General features: G+C 35.3%; 1 protein-coding gene across 1 annotated transcript; it reads right to left on the bottom strand.

Moving 5' to 3' along the window:
- Window positions 1-321: 321 nt before the first annotated feature.
- LOC140049623 (H/ACA ribonucleoprotein complex subunit DKC1-like) lies at window positions 322-14740 on the bottom strand. Its single transcript, XM_072094561.1, has 11 exons — window positions 14657-14740; window positions 14152-14192; window positions 12193-12371; window positions 8106-8290; window positions 7594-7658; window positions 7050-7176; window positions 6503-6633; window positions 5355-5498; window positions 4976-5215; window positions 4467-4724; window positions 322-1556 (listed from the first exon to the last, which is right to left on the bottom strand). Exons 1-11 carry the CDS (start codon window positions 14670-14672, stop codon window positions 1476-1478), a joined length of 1467 nt encoding a protein of 488 aa, XP_071950662.1. The 5' UTR covers window positions 14673-14740; the 3' UTR covers window positions 322-1475.
- Between the last annotated feature and the right edge of the window lie 6946 nt (window positions 14741-21686).

The raw sequence follows: 21686 nt of genomic DNA, 5'->3' as shown, positions 1-21686 counted from the left end.
AATGGAGGTTCCTTCTATCTAACTACCTTGCAAGTTCCGTTTTGACATGATATCTGTGTATTTTGTTGAACATTGGTGTATATAGGGCAAAAAAATATATTTAATCTAGGCCTATAGTGTATCTTTATTTTTTGTTAGTTTTCTTTCTTATTTTCCTCCATTTGATTAATTCTAAAGCTCTGTCTACACTATCAAACTAGTTTGACAAAAAAGTGTGATGCGCTTTATAATAATTAATATGGTAATGATATCCCCAAATATAGTAGTGATATGACATCATGTTTATATATATGGGCACATCACATTTTTGTCCCATAAAGTTTGATAGTGTAGACAGAGCTTAGGAACAACCACCACCAGTGAAAAAGTAGCAAGCGCGATTCAATGTTATATAGAGGGCGCACTCTCAACATACAATAAACTCAGGGATACCCTCCAAATATGCCACTTTCTGTACAACATAATTAGCTGGATGCCTACATCACTAAATCAACAATTAATTAAATATAAATGAAAGATGTGGTTTGAAAGTTAAATTTATTTTAAAATCTTATAATTAAACTAAAATATCATTTAACTTTTTAGAGTTTAAAACTAAAAATGATAATCTTAACTACTGTATTTACAAACAAATTGTTGCCAAATAAAGCAAACTGATATTAACTCTACCGTAGTACATGATCACAATAATCACAATACATGATCACAAACAACTCAGATACTCCCACTCCGGACCCAGCAATGCTGAGCTCCGGAAACAAGTAAGTAATTAGCATAAGCTTATCCCAACTGGAACATATGGAATATTTGTAGCACCTCAACTGATCCCAACTTTAAAACGGGAATAACTTCCATAAATGATAGTTTCACAATTCTTAAAAGTTGTCTCCATTACAGATTGCTTAAATGGACATTAAAATACTATACATAACTTCTGTATGAATTGACGGAAAATTTCTTTAAAATTAAGCATATTAGTTAAAATAGACGTACTAACAATCCACCGATTCTTGAGGTGGTACTGTGATATACATATCATTTATACAGGTCGTTATATTTTATCAACTTTTTTTGGTCTCTCTCATTATTATACTTTCTTTTAGAATAACACACCAATGATTATTCCTTTTGTGTACACACACACATTGTGTCGTAAGCTATCCATACATTTATACAAAACACACAAGTACAATCCATATCAACTTTGGAATTATTTTGTTAAAGTCAAGAAAATATGATACTGTATATGTCAAAATGTGTACTGATGAATATTACACATTTAAAACATATTTTGACAATTGATGAGTGAAATTTTCAGTAACATGTTATATTTTTTAAATGGTGTGAACTATTCCCAGGCATTATATCCATTTTTTATGAAGTCCCTTCGTCATTTAAAAATATTTTTTTCTAACAATTTTATTTGAGAGACAACTGTTATCCAGGCTGTATTAAGATAGTGTGAACATTTTTAACTACGCTTCATCTTCATCATCATCAGTTTTTTCTTTCTTCTTTTTTTTCTTTTTCTTCTTCACCTCTGTACTAGGTTCTTCCTAGAAAATTAAAACAAGAAAACAAGTTCATAACTTATTGGATATAATACTATACAATAGTTGTATATTTATAGTGCAATAGTTGTATATTTATAGTGCAATAGTTGTATATTTATAGTGCAATAGTTGTATATTTATAGTGCAATAGTTGTATATTTATAGTGCAATAGTTGTATATTTATAGTGCAATAGTTGTATATTTATAGTGCAATAGTTGTATATTATAGTGCAATAGTTGTATATTATAGGGCAATAGTTGTATATTATAGTGCAATAGTTGTATATTATAGGGCAATAGTTGTATATTATATAACACCTATATAAATTCCTGTCATTTGATTGGACGAATGTGGGTCACATGGCATGCAATAGTACGCACTATTCAACGATCGTTAAATAGTACTTTTTGAAACATAACTAGAATTTATTTAGATGTTATATAAAACAAATAATGAATGTTTTGTATTCGTGTAATGGTACAAATAATGGCACTTGGTGAATGATGAAAGGTTATATCAACTCGGCTTTGCCTCGTTGATATAACCTTTCATCATTCACCTCGTGCCATTATTTGTACCATTGCACTCATAAACATTCATTATTTGTATATTATAGTGCAATAGTTGTATATTATATAACACCTAAATAAATTCCTGTCATTTGATTGGACGATTGTGGGTCACATGGCGTGCAATAGTACGCACTATTAAACGATCGTTTAATAGTACTTTTTGAAACATTTTTGTGTACGAAAAAAAAAACGTCTCGCGGATGAAAAAAAATCTAGTACACAAATTATCCTATGATAATATGGTTATGTACTGTGAAATACAACAGCGCCACCTGTCGTCTGGTCTCAGTTTCATTTGTAAACACCACCGCGAGATATGCAACAGCAGCAGATATTTGTGTACGATTTGGACATTATGTACTAATTTCATTCAAAAAGGCATTTAAATTAGCTTTAGATCGTTTTTAGGATTTTGATTAATTAATGGGGACATCCCTACAAGACGTGGAATTGTTGGAAAAACCATAATTAGCTTAGATAAGTTCCAATTGTCTGTCGAAGTTTTGCCTTTCAGCCAAGCTAGTACTAGGCTACTAGGTCTAGCCTAGGCCATGCTAGTATTAGGCTAGGCCTAGCCTAGGCGTTTTAGCCTTGCTAGGCCTAGGATTGTTTGGTCGTTTGTTGACATAATTAAGACAAAAGTAGGTGTGTTTACGAAATCCATATAAATATAACATTTAATATAACATTATTAAAAACCAAATGTTACTGTTTTTAATCAATGTGTGTGAATGAAATGTAGTAAGCTTTGGCTAGCTAGGGCTACCTTTTATTTGATTCAAATAACTAGAATTTATTTAGATGTTAGGCCAAATAAAAAAATATACTTGTTAAGCGTCACACCCTCATAAATTTTCAGGGGCGGGGGGACGGTTTTTTTTTTTTTTTTTTACTTTTTATAGAGGTATATTTTTGCGCGGTGGACGTTTTGGCCCACTTTTTTTAGGACGAAACGTCAAACTTTTAAAATGCGAAACAGAACAAAATTGACTATATATGAAATATTATTGCTTATGACAAAATTGAGTTTTGTATTGTTTATATCCAGACGTAATTAAAACATTAAATTTAATTGCCACCAAGCGAAATTGTAGGCCCTAGGCTAACTAATCCGTCCAAGCTGCTACCCCCACCTCACTCATCGGCCATCCGCCGTCTCTCGCTCGACTCATCTATCCAGGAAATTCCCTATCGCGAGAAGCATGATTTGGTCTCAATAATACTAAATAGTGGGCTGATTTATAGTTTGAAAACAGCTTACGGCATTTCTTAAGTGAATTTTTGTTCAAAGTATTCATTCTTCTTTGATGAATCCTTTGCCAATTGCTGTGTAAATCAGTATTTAAAGTTGTGATGCAAAAAGTGTATGCAATTATTCCACAGGTAAACCAGGCATAAGGAAACCCATCGCCCAACAGGACCTCGTGGTGTGCCGATCTCGAGATCATCGTAAACAAAATTGGCAGAGTCCATTATGTATGGGGTGTTTCCTATTTACGAACCTATAAAAAAAACGCGCTTCGACCACTGTGTAGGCAAAATATTTATTTCGTTAAATCCCTAAATTGATAATCGCGTATTCTGTAATCACGTGACTGATGATGTAATTCTCAGCGACGTACTAAATGCACATGATTTAATGTGTTGGGGAAAAAGCTTGCTGTTTACCACATTACATGATTCACGGTGCTATTCGCGTTTCCTTGACGTAAATCGGCGGCGTGTAAATGAAACAATTGTTTTCACCAAATTGCCGTTGTCGACATAGAGCGATCGGCGGCTAGCGTTGTCTAAGCTAAAAAGTACGTATTTTTCAAAAATTACACTAGCCTAACAAACATTTGCTAGTTTTGAAATTTTCAAATAGCAATTATGAAGAATCTACTAGCAAAATGCTAGTTTGCTAGCGTGAATTTCGAGCCCTACTCTGGAGCTGGGCCGGGCCGCTGAACTTTCCGTTGTATATCGGTAAAAAAAAAATAAAAATAAAAAGAGAGGCGGCTGGATAATCAGGAGCGGGCGGTGACGCTTAACAAGTATGTTTTTTTATTTGGCCTTATATAAAACAAATAATGAATGTTTTGTATTCGTGTAATGGTACAAATAATGGCACTTGGTGAATGATGAAAGGTTATATCAACTCGGCTTTGCCTCGTTGATATAACCTTTCATCATTCACCTCGTGCCATTATTTGTACCATTACACTCATAAACATTCATTATTTGTATATTATAATACAATGGTTGTATTATAGTACAATATTTGTATATTATAGTGCAATGGTTGTATATTATAGTGCAATAGTTGCATATTATAGTGCAATAGTTGTCATATTTACTGCTTCTATATTTTCATCCGTTCTTTCTTCTGCTATAGAATCATCTGCATCCTTCTTTTTCTTTTTCTTATCTTTTTTCTTTTTCTTTAATTTTTCTTCTTTGACGCTTGCCTCACTGCTACTAGACTCTGTTCGTTTACGTTTCTTTTTTGGCGTTTCCTCAACGTCTTCTGCTGCCTCTTGACTTGCAGTCTGTGCTTTTGCTTTACCGTTTTTATCAAACTTTTCTTGTTTGATCATTGTCTTTTTCATGCTGGCCTAATGGTTTAAAAAACATACAAATAGAGAATTTATGTATGAAAATGAAATATCGGGAGAACTTATAGAAGTATATCCAAACAAGAGAGGGCACTATAAAAACAAACTTAGCAGGACGTGCCAAACGAGGAACATGTGTTAAGGAAACTTTTTTTTGGCCTTTAATTTTGGTGTTCTAATTCTTGGTAACAAGTACAAAACTGGATGAGGAAGCAGCAGACATGGTAGGTATGCCTCTGATCGGTACTAACCTTTGGTCCCAAGCCCCACTTGCGTGGGTACGTATCTCGTTCCATGATTACTCTTTTCAGTTTAGCAGCCAGACCATGATCACACGTAGCCATGACCGCTGACGTCATGAGAGCTATCCCAAGTGCCACTGCTTCACCTTTTGTGGTCATAATCACGATCTCAGAATTAATCTCTATTCCATCCTCGAATCGAAGAACACCAGGTAACATGACCTTTGCCCCATAGCAGATAGCATTAACCTACACAAAATATGATAATTAATAACTATTTCTCTCTGAGAGCATGGACTATTGTTGGTTTATCCATGTAAGCTAGGCACGAAATAGACAATAAAAATTGGAGTTGTTTTTTTAGAAAAAAAAAATTTAATATACTTACAGCACTGTCCTTGATAACAATTCTTTTATGCGATGTGAGGAGGCCCTCTAGAGGTTTAATTACTCTTCGTAAGTATTCTTCGTCTTTGTGGTTATCATGAACCCACTGGGCATCTAACACATCATGCATTGTCACTAATCCTTCCTACAGATTTCAAAGAAAAATCCATATTTAATTCTAAAATCCATATTTAATTCTATAATCCATCCATAATAGAACAATCATTTTGATTCATGTTAGATACAATACAATGATTAGCAACACAATTGGTATTTGTTATTGTAATGCCCACCACCTAAAGGTAAATCAAGGTTGGTAAAAATGATACGTCTCATGTATTTCATTTTATACACCTATGTTAAAACTAAACCCACATCACAAGATCCTGATCAAAACCAGTTTTGAGGTGAACATTAAACTTTCCAGGCAAAATTATTAAGAATCGGCATCAGCAAAGTACATTGATGCGCACGTGTACTGTAGTATTGACGTACGCTCGTACAGCAAAAAGGTATGGTTCACGATCTAGATTTTTTTTCCATTTACAACCCTTTATAACGTAAATAATCGTTTCAATGTATTATATTGAACATTTAATCGTGGCAGGCTATAGGAAATTGACCTTTAACAAGATCGCCTAACATTTTCAGTATTTAAACTATACACTACTTGTAAAGCTGTTCCGTAATCTCTTCACAACAAATTGTTAAGTAATACTGAAATTTATCATTGATAACAGTTAAATTTGATAATTGAATTCTGGTCCATTCTTTAGTTACCACAGATCTGAATATTTTATTTATACAGGGCGACCTCTTCAGTCAAAGACTGGTCTCCCAGAGGGCCCAGTTATGATCAGTGGCTGTGATGTACTAGTACACCGGGGTAACCCTCTACTCATTTCGAAAGATGTACTAGGTTCTTTAAAGTGCACATGAGCTAGATGTATACACTGGACCTACGGTTTATAGTCCTTATCCGAGAAGACTCGTTCTACCATGGAGCGAGTGAGCCTCGAACTCTTGCCAATGTTATGGCTATGTAATTACGGTTCCACTGTCTTAACCGCTCGGCCACTCACTCACTCTCGACTTCAAATACTTTCAATGAATTCAGAAAACTATCTCGCATAGTTTTAAATTTGTTACCTTTTCTGACTGAATACCAGAACGAACTCTTCTAAGTTCTGCCATCTGCGCTCCTACACCCAATAACAAGCCAAGATGCACACAAAGTGTTCTCACATACGTACCTGCCTCACAGCTCATCCAGAATATACCTGTTTTAACATGTTTAATTATATTCAAATTAGTATTTATTATAATAATATAGTATACTTGAGTTTATTCTCTTGAAAAAAAAAGAATCATATGAACATTTTTTTTCCATACACATCTAACAGCGAGGGACTAATTACAGGATGGATACACTATTTTATAATTTATCTGCTTATAAACAAGTCTCATTTGAGGCTTAGGGAGGGGAGTTGTTAAAACCCTGGCACTAGGTCAGGATTGTACTCCGGACCTTGAGATTGGAAGGCAAGCATATTAACCACCTAGCTACAGCTCCACTATTATAAAATAATCTTCACTCAGAATATATCGGATGTCTAGTAAATCTTTCAAGAAAACAATACGCAAGTATTATTCACATATTTATGGTAAATGGTAAAACAAATAAGACAAAACGTACCAAGGTGTCTGTCTGCATCATACTCAATCAGTTTGCTATCATAAACAGTTCGGACACGCAACTGTCGTTTGACAGCGGATATCAGAGGTGGTCTTTGAAATAACGCACCTTGCAAAGTTTCAATTGCCTACAGAGAGCAAAAACATAGGTGTTATATACTGTACAACTAACTACAGTAGAACTATCACATAGGTAGTCTTTAGCTATAGCCTGTTGGAGTCAATGCAAGGTCAACCTGGATCCCATTTTTTACAATTTTGCCGTACCATACTAAAAATGAAGATTATGCTGTTCATTATGATTTAGATTAAACTTATAGAAAAATTCTTGTAAAAGAAATACTGTATATATAAATTCTGTTGAAACAAAATAAATGGTACGTCTAGTACCGCGAATAATAAAAAAAAAAAATAATTAGCTCAGTCCCAACTTTGTGTGTAGTCGCACAATGAATTCTGCAATGCTGATCAACTATATTTGGTTGTGTATAGATTACGACCTTGTTAATAATTAATTATATGAGAAATTGACTAGACGGTCTCACCCTGCTGAGGACGGTCTTATCTTCAATGGCGCTGTGTAGACGGATAACAGCCACATACTCTTTACCTACATTATAAACAGAAAAATCATATAAATTGTGACTTGCATACATTCTGTATGGTAGAAAGCGGTACATATGCAATGCAGTATACTGCAAAGAACAGTCATCATTAGTTCAGTGAACTCTGTCCACACTATCAAACTGGTTTGACAAAAAGAGTTTGATGTGCCCAAATACGGTAGTGATATGCGCAAATAATGGTACAGCGAGACAAATAACAGATGGCATTGGAGACTGCATGCCGAGGCCTTCATCCGGCAGTCGATTGATAACGGCTGATGCCCAAATATAGTGGTAACATCATGATGTCCATATATGGGCACATCACATTTTGTTCGACTCTAAACACTCTTCAGCTGGTACAAAGTGTCTGGATCCTCTGGTTTTCCAGATGTTTTTGGAACTAACCGTCAATAAAATGTCATCATAGTGAATTACTGCGGACTACAAACCTGCACTTTGCTGTGACTTCACGAGGCGAGTTGCTCTTTCAATGCACACAATCAGACACCCAGTCACCTTTGGATCAAGTGTGCCACTGTGGCCCGTTTTGTCAACACGCAAGATTTTCTTTATCCAAGAAACGACTTCGTGCGAGGACGGATTGGCTGGCTTGTCGAGATTGATAAAACCACTCCTATTTTAGAAAATCATCGTATAAATTCAATTATATTGAAAACAAATTTTTAATTATTACGAATGAATGGAGAATGAGTGAGTTACACATTTATGCTTCCATTTCATATACTCATTCGGGATAAACCCAATGTCATTTTACATGCATAAGCAGGGGTTTCGTTAGTAGCCGGCAACCGGCGCATTCGACCGTCTACTTTGACATTTTCGCCGGCTACTTTCTGTCTACTTAGGCCAACACGGCCTAGCCTAGGCTAGCTCCCGGCGCGAGTACTTTTATTAATCAAGAACAATACGTACGTGTTTGTTGTATTTATTACGTTCTCGCGACGACACGATGATGATGGATTAAAATAGGATTGAAATTAAATATTTAATCAATTATTTTACCATGTAATCTGTACACGAAAGGGACCTAAAACTCCCTGACCTATCTATGGAATTTTCATTTGAAACTTTTCGCAATGTGTGTGTAGCATGCATTTCCGGGGCATTGTTAGAATCCTTCAACCGTGACGACCTACCCGTCAACGGCGAATACACCAACACGATTCGCTTAAAATGACATCATATGATGTACTGATATTAATTTTCTGTGGTTGAGCCTCTCAGAATTTCACGAAAATTCTTTTAAACATGTAAAAATTAGATATTTTTTAATGATATACGATTTATCTATAAACAACTCGAATTATAAACTACCTAATATTTCAAGAAAATAAAACATTTTTAGCACTTTTTTTATAGATTTAAATGAACATAACATGTAGAACTATATTATCTTGGCGTAGGAAAACAAATTTTAATTTGTGAGAGGCTCAACCACGCTGAAGGTATAGTGGGGGAAGTCCCCTCTTGGACCGCATGTAGCCGTTTTGCGTTGAAAATTGTCGTACAGGCTTGTGTGGTTCGTGTCGTTAACTGTATCATATAGTTAATATGATGCATTAGAAATCAAACTTTTAAGATCTTTTAGATTAATAATTAGACACCAAAGTCATTTTTTCATAGTATATTTATTCTCAGAATAATTGATAAAAAAAATTGTTTACTAGGCCTAGTGAAGAAAAATAGCACGTCAAAGAAATCGCGCGCATAGTAACGTATCGTAGTTGAATCGTGGAAAGCAAAATACTGCCTCACCGACTCCCTAATAATAGACCTAGCCTAGGCCCTATATTATTATTAATAATAATATATAATATTATTATTTAACTTCCTAACGTCATAAAATAAGGAACCACGCATTTTAAATTAATAAAGTACATAACAAATGGGAGTAAAATAATTGCTAAATACGTCGGGCCAAAACAGTTTCGTGCGTTTATATGTTGTTATTGTTAAGCTATTTTTTTGTAATTAGTATTTTTTTTTAAACACAAATATGCAGGTTTTTTTTCCTCAAATATTTAATATGCATAAATTCAATAAAAATAAATATATGTATTTCAAAGCATATATTTATGTGTCTGTAAACTAGTTTAAATGACCTATGTAGCTCTAGAAAGCCAGAGCTTCCAGGCGGCCCCCTGGCCCCCAGCCAATAAAGTTATTCATTTATGACTTCAAAATTCTCCTGTTACTTTTTTTTTTCTCCTCCTACTTAAAACCTTAATGCAACCCCTGCATAAGGGTCATCCTACATACCAAGCCCTATCAATTTATAACCAAGCCCCACAAGTATAAAGTTAAATGCATTTCATCAATAAAATTAAAATTTTTAGAGCGATTTTCAGGCCTCGAATTTTACCGCGGCCACCGCGGCCAGTGCCGTCGGTGCCCTCCCAGTTGGCCTCAATGCCCTCGAAAATAAATAGCACCCACGGCCACTACTGGCCTGCCCTTTTTTTTGCGTTGGTCGCGAGTGCCCTTTCCGAGTTTTACCACAATAAAAACCACTGAATTAGATAGAAAATAATGTCAAGAAGATTTGTTTACACGACTCGGACGAGACGCAAAACAATCGCCTGTCTTCGTTGCAAGGGGATTTCCCTAAACGCATTTATTAATACACACAAACAGTAAACAAAACATCGAACATTGCAATAGGGTAACCAAAACAATATCATCCCGGCCGCCGTGCGTGGTAAATCATGGTATAGATAGTACATTAAAATACAGGGGTGTAAACTTTTAATAATCAAGCTAAAAACGTTCCTCGATCGGAGGTTACTGAAAGTATTAAAGTCGCACAATAATCGAGCTAGCCGCCTTCGATAAAAAAAATTACATGCACTCCTAGCTAGCCTAGCCTATCCTCTCCCGCCGCCGATCCGGTCGAACACACGCAATTCAATGCATTGGGAAAACAATTCTATTTGACGCACACGCACCCTCTGATAAGAAATTTCACACACTACTCACAACGTCGTGTGTGAGAGTACGCGCGAAGGATCGGATCGTTGGAAAAACAATTCCTTTTGACGTACACGCACCCTCTGAGAAGAAAATACCATGTGCGTTCCTGCATGGTGTAGTCCATTATACGTGTAAAATTAGGGGTGTTTACCTTTAGCACCAAAGTTAAACCTGCACCTCAACCCGAAGATCGTTGGAAGTATATCATATTTATATTTTATCGCACCCACCTCAATCCAGCAGACAGATCATCGAAAAATCTTGTTTAACAACGTCGTACACTAAATTACCAAACGCGTTTTTACCGAATTCAAGGAAATGGTATAGTCCAGAATACACGTGCCGAAGGCTAAACAGAGAGAGAGAAAGGGGTCGGTGTCCGTCCGTGTTTTGAATTCTTATACATATGGGTTATACAGTACTAACAAAAAAGCTTCAGAAATCGAAACTCGGAAAATAACTATAATTTATATTCTACTACATAATGTCATTGGCTTGATTTTTACCGTGGTTAACACTCTGTGTATGAATAGTTGTAGGTAAGGCCTACAAACAAATTGTTTTTGTATCATGTTTTCTCCGTCGGCTGCTAGCTAAGTAAGGCTGAGTAGCTTGCTGTTATAAGGGTTTTTATACCTGTTCCGGGCCTTACTTGGTTGGCGTCACATGCCTTTTTATCGCATTATTTGAAACTAAACGAAACATTCAACACAGGACGGTAAACTATAAACGCTGAACATCGTACCTATTTATTATTTATATGGATCGTAAATACACGTAGTATTTATATGAAATACAAAAAGATGTATTGTAGACAGTCCTACTACTACTCCGCGATCTGATGAATAGGGGGAAATCTCCAAAACATTTTGCGGGTAGAATTTTTTCTTTTTTTTTGAAAAAAATTCCACCGGAAACAAGCTATTTTTAAATTTTGGCCTAGTTATTAAAATATTTTTTGATTTTGGCCTTGGTGCCCCTTTGATTTAAAACAAATGGCCTTGGTGCCCTCCCATTTGGCCTTGGTGCCCCTAAAATCAATGAAAACCGGAGGCCAAATGGCCTTGCCCCTAAAATCCCCAAATTCGAGGCCTGGATTTTGTTGTAAAAAATGTTGAAAATTAATGTTTTAATAATCACGTCAACTTTTAATTTTCTGTCATATGTTGACGCAAACATTAGTTGACTCTATACACGCATTTCTGACTCAAAATTATGATTTTTTTAATGAAAATGCAATCTAAACATATCCTATTTTGTATAATTTACACTTTATAATAGGCTTGGTTATAAATTGATAGGGTATTTAGGAGGACCTCATGCATGACATATACTGTACAAGGAACATTTTGCGCCAGTGTAGCATAGCAAAAAGCTATACAAAAAGACCTTATTGCTACACATTTTGAAAATTGTGTAGCAAAAAATACAATACAAAACTATGTTTCTCGACTTAAAAATCAGTTTGATTAGCAATATTGCTAAACAAAATCTTTAAATGAAATTTTTCCCTGTTGTAAACAATTTAAAAGCAAAACACCTCACCCAACATAGTCTCTAATTTCACGCTTCAGTGGCGATGACCCGCAAGCCAGGGGAGTGTAGCGTCCAGTACGGACATTCAATGCTTGATAGTTTTTTAACAATAGCGGCCATTGTGATGTTGACAGTTTAGAGATTTCTGAACTTGGTGGTATGAAAAAGTCATCCTGTAGTTGAGAATCCTGTAAACAAAAATAACATTAATTATAAATTATTTATATACTGTTTCGTTTTTCAGTACTGTTTTTCAATTTCAATTTCATTTATTTCAATATCATCATCGCAGCCTTAACTGAATTACAAAGATATTTACATATTCTCAATATTAAAATTTGTATAAAAGTATAAAACCAATGGTAATTATATATAAAAAAAGGATGCAATAGCCACCAGAATTTTATTTGACGGTTTAGTTTCAAAAACATCTGGAAAACCAGAGTATCGAGACACTTTGTACAGTACCAGCTGAAGAGTGCTCAGAGCCAAAACAAATGTGATGTGCCCATGTGAAATTAATTAAACTTGTATCTATATAAATAATTTGAAGGAATTCTGTAAAGCTCTGTCTGCATTATCTAACTAGTTTGACAAAAAATGTGTGATGTGCCCAAATATGGTAGTGATATGCTTAAATATGGTAGTGATATGACATCATATATACCATATATGGGCACATCCCATTTTTTGTCACATATTTAATGGTGTAGACAGAGCTTAACACTTTGACTGCCAAACACGAAGATCTTCGTTTTTGGAAACACAACGCTTGACTGCCAAAAACAAAGATCTTCGTTTTTCGCGTTTTTTTACGAAATCCGGTAGATAGGTTAATTATTGGTATATACTATAAATATGAACACTATATTCGGTCTGGACCGTCAATATTTTACAATTTGAAAGTAACTAATCTGGTTACGAACGACTGTCAAAATGGTACCTGTCGAAATAACAAACACCGCGCATCACAGTAGCGCGATGGCTTGGCGCATTGTGTATCGGTCGCGCGCTAGCTATGCCGCCGAAGCATCACAAAGGTTTTTGTGGATTGACATGTTTGTTTGTTATCTGAATAAAAAATAATGGAGTCATTTTCAATATGAAGTCTTTAATTTTATTATTGTATGTATACCCTAATTGTTTTGGTGTTTTACTGAAAGTGACAGAGTTTCACGCAACAAACTTGTTTTGAAATGGTATGGTTATTATCATCAGTTTACTATCTCCTAGGCCTAGGCTAGTAGTACTAGGCTAGCCTAGCCCTAGTTGTAAAACGGTTCCGGACCAACTTTAGGCCTGGTTAACTAGGCCTGGTGTCTTTACTATGTGGATTTTGGCGAAACATTGATGTAAGATTTATGATTTATAAATGTAATACATTTTTCGATAGTGATAACTTGTTTTTATAGGCCTATCGGTGCCGTGTAAGTAACTTTTTCGTTGTTTGTTGATCTCACCGGGCGATATTTTCATATTGTGATGTCTTGCACAAAATTACGAATATCTCGACTTTCTTGCACGAAACTACGAAAAATTCAAAAAAGTGGGTTACATTCATTTTACTATTACGATTTACATATTGCGATTTAAAAATCGTTCTTGGTACCACTGTAAAGCTAAAATCTTTATGATTATTTTAGTCTAAATTACATATAAATCAGATCACATACATGGTTTCAATCAGCTTTAATAAAAACATCGAATTGGGCTAAAAACGCTGGCGGTGGCAGTTTCTAACTGGAAAAACCTCTGGCAGTCAAAGTGTTAATAAGTATGGTTTGTGGAATAAAGAAATGCAGTGTTGCTATGAAACTCATCTAGAATCTGAACAAACTCTGATATCAATATCAATCAATATCTGAGTTTTCTAGTTCCAGAAGTCAGATGAGTTTTCTAGATCTAGAAAACTCAGATATATCTGAGTTTTCTAGATCTGAGTTTTCTAGACACCCAACCAGAACTTACAGCTATAGTCTTTTTCTCTTTTTTTTTCTTCTTTGCTGAACCTGTAAAAAACAAAATATTTCGTGAATAGTAATTAGCATTTCAAGGAATTAAATAAAAACCTCTATAAATTACAGTAGTTTGGTGTATTAATATTATTAATTAATAAAATAAACAGACTGTTTCTGATGTCGTGGTCTAGCTATTGGCCTCCTTACTAGCTAGGGCCTTGCTAGTCCACCATCTAGAGTATATGCCTAACTAGCTAGGATTCGCTGACTGAGTTTATATAGGCCTACTTAGCCTTAGTTAGGCTAGACCTCCACCAAGCCAGCCTCAGTCAGTCTCACTCACGACACAATGAATAGCCGGCCGAATAGCCACCTGGTCCTAGCTAGGCACACTGCTGGGGCTGTAATTTACATCAAACGAGCTGCATTGAGCAACATTCACTCAAATAAATAGACTTGCAGTCCTCAGAAATATTATTATAGCATACAGACACACATGTACAAGATTAACTTACTGCTTAATTCAGACATTTCTGCTCCCCAAGTATGAAGCTGTTGATTAACCACGTGTTCCAACAGCCGACGAAAAACGAAAAAAGCCTCATGTATCTATCGAAGGAAACAGCGACGCTACTGCGTCAACATCCACAAACCAACGTCAACTATTCATGGAGAATGCGTCAACTAACTCAACTTACATGCATAGCACTACAGTATAAGAATTCACTGCACGCTAAGTTCATGGGGCCAAAAATATTTGATATCGGTACAAATTATTTAATTTATTAATTATAAGAGAATAAATACTAGGTGGCCTTTGTTTCACTCTGAGTGCTTGTTTTTAGTTGGTATCAATCTAAAGGCCTAAATTCACCATTTTCAATTTCAGTATTGTCGATTTTTTACCTTTAAATAATCTTTATTGAAATCAGTATATTAAATTGGATAATTACAATTCATAATACATAAATAATTATCTAACATAAATCAAACAAGACAAAAGAAATAACAAAGTATAATAATTGCACTTATAGAGATATAATTCGTTTTACTGCATTTTTGTAAATTCAACAATTTTAGCCTACTTTGTATTTACTTGTGAACGGGAATTGATTTGACAATTATGTGTGGAGGAGATTAATAGGTTAGCTACGATGTTTAAAAGTAAAGGTCAATATAATTTACTTCACAATTGTGACAAAATCTCATTATACGAAAATAAATGTATATTCTGAAAAATGTGTGCCAAAAACTTGTATATCTGTAAAATATATATAGCAGGAAAAATTATTTTATGGGATAATTTAACTTTATTATCACCAACCTTACTTTGTGTAAAAAAATATATGCACTGATGAAGGGCTAGTGTTGCCCGAAAGCTCTGCTAACTTTTCTGGCTGTTTTACTTCTCGTTTTGGTTTAGCTTTTCGCTTTTATTTTTTATCTCCATTGAGATCCAGCCACTGATACTCACAGCATTGTCATTTTTTCAGTAATTTGCCTTTGGATTTATAATATATAATATTCATTAGATATAATAAGTTTGCTCCATGGAATTTATATCTTAATTTTTCCTATCTATATTGATATTCATCTAAATCTGTTTGGTCTTCTTTTCTTTTTTTTTAAGAAAGCAATTTTACGTTACCATGCACAATGTCTTTTGGAATCTCAGCCTTAAAGCCCTTCTGGCTTATTTGAGATTCCATACATAAACAAAGACCAGGTTTGTTTTTATCTTGATCTTTTATTTATTTTATGTGGAAAAATAAAATGAAATGAAAATATCTACGGTCAGTCGTTATCAATATATAGCATATCATGGTAAATTGTTTAAAAAAAATGTTTTATTAAAGCAAATATGTATAAATTAATAATATGTATTTTTTAGGTATATTTATTCATAAAAAGACATCAAAATACAACGGCAGCCAAAAGGCTGAAAAGTAGTATTTTACAAAATTTGATAAAAATATATAAATACATTATGTATAAAAGGTAAAACTAGTTTAAAAAAAAAAATAATAATAATTTACCACATTAAAATTGGTCCACCTGTAAGTTAAAATAGTGCCAGCCTATTCAATATTCATCATTAATGAGTCGGACTAAAAAAGGGACTGGTGAAGATCTAAATCTTTCTGTACGACCAAACGGGATTTTGAGTAGAGGCTTACTCGCAGACCTCAGGGTTCTGCTAATGTCACGAACAGGTGGAAGAATGCTTCTAAATGTATCGGACTTTATTATTCCTTTACCAAATTTCAGTAAGAGTTGGACTCTTCTGTTAACTAGCGATGGAAGGTCTGACAATTTAAGAGCAGACTCGTAGGATACATAGTTCATGCCATAAATGATTCGTAGAGCTCTTTTTTGAACTCTTTCTATTGACTTAGTTTGGTCTTTCGTAATTGAACTGTGCCACACAGGGCATGCATATTCAACTAAAGGACGTATATAGCAAGTATATACTTGTAGTAAATCTTTAGAAGGCGCCTTGGCTTTCTTAAGTATAATCAAAGTGTACAAACGTCGACATGCTTTAGCAACGATATCATGAATATGCATCTCCCATTTAAGGTTATCCTGCAAGGTGACACCAAGCAGTTTAATGTGATTTACACATTTAAGATCATGGCCATTTAGATTGAAACTGGGAGGAGGACAGTCGGACTTTAGAAAGGAAATACGCATCACATTGCACTTGGATGGCTTGGGGAGGACTCTATTTATCAAACACCAATCATCAAGTTGATTTAAAGTGTCCTGCAACAATTGGCTATCACTACTTCTAACTACTTCACTAAGAGTGAGGTCGTCCACATATTTCCACCGCCTGTCAGTTCCCTCAGCAACATCATTGACTAATACCAAAAAGAGAAGGGGACCCAACTTCGTGCCCTGGGGCACCCCACAAGTAATATTAGAATTTGAAGAGGTGGCTCCCTTAACTTTGGTATTGCATGTGCGATTTAAGAGGAAACTACAAACGGTAGGAAGAATGGACGGCCTCACTCCTATGGATATTAATTTATTTATGACAACATTATGATCCACACGATCGAAAGCCTTCGTAAAGTCTACAGCACATAAGTTTAAATATTTGCTACCCCCCTCCAGGTCAGATACAACAGAATTTATCAAGTCTACGAGGTAGTGTGAAGTTGACGAGCCTCTACGACAACCAAATTGCTTACTATCTAAAGAATCTTTTATATCATTAGTTACCCACTCCGCTAAAAAGCTTTCAAATATCCGAGAAAAAATGGGTGTTAGGGATATAGGCCGAAGGTCATTACAATTATTAGCATCTGGAACCTTAGGAACTGGTATTATAGTAGCCTTTTTCCATTGTTCAGGAAAATTACCTTCATTTAAAGAAGAATTAAAAATGTCCGCTAATGGATAAGAGAGTTCAAATGAGAATTCCTTAATTAATCTGATCGGTAGATCTTCTGGGTGTCCTGCTTTTTGTATGTTTAACTTATCGATTGCAGATTTCACTTGTCCTGGGTATATTCTCAGTAGAGCCCAACTCTATCACCATAGCCAACTCAGATATAAAAAAAAAGTGCAAGAAATAGCATTTCTGGCTAAAATATTTCATTAGAGTACTGGCAGCAGAAACATGTCAATAGACCAAGTTAGAAATTTTAACTCTTTATCAATTTTGCGGCCATCTTGAAAACACTCAGGGTCGTCGAATTCTTTAGACTTTTTCCTGTTTTAGTTCACCCAATGCAGTACTACCCACCCTGTTGTTGTTGTCATACTGGGTGTAAATGCTTTGGGTTCCTCCATCAAGGCGGAAAATTCTTTATGAAAAGTTTGTTTTCAGGTCAGCACGTAAAGGTCGACACATAATATTTCACAGCGCAACAGTACTTTACTCTCGTTGCAGATAAACAGGGCTTTGATACTTCTCTCAAAGAAAAGTAACATTATTTATTTTATCTTAAAAGCAACAGTGAACTCTGCTCTAGTCACTCTACCATTACAAACTTATTGTGTGCTGAAAACGTTCTAAAGCTCACCAAAAATCGATAAAAACACTCATTTTTCACACTATATTGATCACAACTTCGCTGATAATTATCCTATTTTTTTCGGGAAAAGTCAAATTTGTTTAAAATTTAATACCCTGTACAGGAATATAACAATTTATAATTAATGTTACGTAGTTTTTCCAGACATTTGATTTAAGCGCGACCCACTCGTGATATTTTTTAGCGTGAAAACAGTATAAAATCGGTTGAAATGAAATTACCCTGCATTATAGTAGGCCTATAGTAAAGTTAGTTATGTGGAACGGTTATTAGAGAGGTTTCGCAATCTTACGAATACGATAACGAAAACGGATACGTCGTACGAAACCTCCCTATTCTCAACAAATGTGAAATGGCTCTTAACTGGACACAAATGTTGTAATAAATCAATTATGCAAATTGATTCTTCCTATTGTGATATAGTGTTGTGTTGAGGTACTAATGAAGACTCTTACTCGCTTAACCGTCGTAACACATATTGTTTATTCAGTATAATACTTCAGTACAATATACAACTATAAGTATAGATAAGGAACGGAGAATCAGTGATGCTGTCGGTGAGGTGTGAAGTGTGTAGGTCTGCTTCTGGAGAAGTGGCTGTGAGGTATGTGTTCCGTGAGGTGGCTGTAAGGTGTGTGCTCCGTGCGGTGGCTGTAAGGTGTGTGCTCCGTGCAGTGGCTGTAAGGTGTGTCTGCGCTCTTCTGAAACTTGGGGGTATTGGCTTCGGTTCATTTGCATATGTCACAACGTCATCTGTGAGGGTAACGATTGGTCCTAAGTTGATCCAGGGGTGTTTAAGTGGGAGTGATTGATCTTATCTGGGGAGGTTACAATGATGAATTGGCCCTGTCGAATCTTTGCTTAAAACTGTCAATATCTAATTGTTTTACGATGGGAACAGTTAGAGAGGTCAAATAAACTGTTTACTTTTGGGATTTAATTAAATGTACTTTTGAAACATCTGGACAATTTCTCCTCTGGACTTTCTGGGCCAGGTTTGTGAACTTATTTGAATTCTGATACAAAGGTCGATTTCTTAATTATAAAAGTATATCATTATATTACATCCCTCTGTTTCCCTTTTTTTTAATAAATCTATTTAAAATATAACAAGGCCAACAGCCATTAAGTCGCGTGCTACAATGCATAGTGATACCGGACCGACAGACAGACCGACAGACCGACAGACAGACCGACAGACAGACAGACAGACAGACAGACAGACAGAGAGACCGACCGACCGACATAGTGAACTATACTGACCGAAATTACTGAACATGTTTAAAAATGTTGAAATGTTTAAAAACATTTATTTTTTTTAATTTACACGTGCGTAGCCTGTCACTTTCGACGTGCTCGTATAACGTAATTTCGAGTTGAAAAGTAAGTCAAGAAAACAGAAATCGGGCAAAAAGAGTGCGCAATAACATTTAACGCGCAGTGCGCGCGCAAAAATATGCGCACTCATGGCAATTTTGTAAACGCTTAAAATTGCCTGAAATGTACTCTTATTTCATCGAAAATAAATTTTGAAAATGTTAAGCGCGCGTACGCATGCGTTACATGCGCTACGCACGTAATTGTATTGCCATATGATGATATTTTATGCCCTGAAATTTATGAGTACCAAATTTTATTTTATTGTGATTCATGGTTGTGAAGATATGATTACAAACGTGATTTCGTTAAATCGTGCGTAGACCGCGTAATTTTTTATTGCGCACCGTGAAAACATAACCACATTGATTCCTGGCCATAAGGAATATACTGTGAAAAATTGACCTAGCTAGATTAAACTGATATCAAGATATAAGGTCAGAAAGCGATAAAACGCATAGTGATACCGGACCGACAGACAGACAGACAGACAGACCGACAGACAGACCGACAGACAGACCGACAGACAGACAGACAGACAGACAGACCGACCGACCGACATAGTGAACTATAGAGTCGCTTCCACGCGACTAAAAATGGTTATAATAGTGGCATGCAAAATTTAAAGTTACTAGATGGTACGCTCGCTTCGCTCGCGTACCATCTAGGTCGTGCCCACAGATGGTTCTCGAATACATAATGATTTCAGCGTTAAAAAAACTGGCGACTTCAAATGTACAATAATGCAGGACAATAATACATGTCGTTTACAGGAACGAATAAATAGACACTGTGATTTATGTACTCAACTAAAATTAGCACCCTGGGAATTACTTCCGAAAGAGAAACTTGTCACACAATGAGACCAATTGTTTTAAAAGTCAGATTTAAACTAACTTATTTTGTGTTTTGTATGTAACATTATGGTTGAGGGATGGGGAAGAGGATGGGTGCAAAGAGGAACAATTTTTAAATATATTCTTTATTTTGTAACGAAATATTAATTGTTTTCATGTTTTACAAATAATATACCACTAAACACAGTAAAACATTGCGATGTAATCCTTTGTTGAAACTATCATCGTCGTAGTCGATTGAAATAGTACAGTACATGTAACGATACACTACGACGTATGTTTATATATAATGTTAAACAATTTGTGAAAACCACCTCTATTCGGGGAAAATCATAAGTTCGATTTAATCGTCAATAATATTAAATTATCTAACTCAACTTAATTAGTAGGCCTAATGGTTTTCAATTGTTTCTTAGAGCCAATTCATAATTAAGTTGGTTCCTACCCTACCCACCAAAGTTGTTCTGCGTTTAGGGCATATGATGCACCGTATAGGCTTATCCTCTACTGGCTTTACAACGCTACTCATGGCAGTGAGGGAAGGGTGATGATGTGGGTGGTTTAAATGCAATAATAAAGATTTGTACATAATATACGGCGACTGAAAACGCTAGCTCATTATCCGTTTAAAAAAAAATTATATCCAACCTCTGCAGTACAGATTGGGAAAAAAATGGATCGAATTTCTGTTATGAGTACTGTATACAGTACTTGCCTTTACGACGCCTGAGGGAATAGACACTTGTGGAACAGAGATTGGAATGTTCCATTCATCGCAAATCAATACATTTATATAAACGTATATTAAATCTATCAAAATAGTATTTTTTAAAGAAAATAGGCCTGTCTTCAACATTATGATGCTGTACTCGAGCTGTTCAACCGGTTTTCAGCCATTAAAAACAATTATCGTAGGAGGAGATAGGAAAATGCGAAGCATCCTCGTATTATTGTCTTCGGGTATTTTTCAAGACGGACATCCATTAGACAGTGTATACCACGATCGAAAAACACCCCTATTTGGGGCAAATCGTTGAACCTAAATTTGTTTTAATTGTCAATAACTAATTATCTAACTCAATTTAATTAGTAAACAGGGTTACATCTGGTGGTTAAAATCAGTACCGAGATTCTAACCAACTTTATATACCATCGAGTAAACATTCTAGAGATAACGCGCGATTTACCGAATTTTGCCCTTACGTAAATTTATATATAGATATAAAAGAAAAAAACATTATTATACATATAAGCAAAATTGAGTT

The sequence above is a fragment of the Antedon mediterranea genome, chromosome 5 (genome assembly GCF_964355755.1).
Source record: "Antedon mediterranea chromosome 5, ecAntMedi1.1, whole genome shotgun sequence".
Taxonomy (NCBI): Eukaryota; Metazoa; Echinodermata; class Crinoidea; order Comatulida; family Antedonidae; genus Antedon; species Antedon mediterranea.
The sequence above is the reverse complement of the archived record's forward strand: the minus strand, read 5'-3'. Positions and strand labels throughout refer to the sequence as shown.

Excerpts from the sequence above, each read along its gene's own strand:
- LOC140049623 (XM_072094561.1), bottom strand. Across the intron at positions 6,634-7,049 it reads TGATGCAGACAGACACCTTG|GTATATTCTGGATGAGCTGT; the intron begins GTACGTTTTGTC and ends ATGTTAAAACAG. Across the intron at positions 4,725-4,975 it reads AGTGGGGCTTGGGACCAAAG|GCCAGCATGAAAAAGACAAT; the intron begins GTTAGTACCGAT and ends TTAAACCATTAG.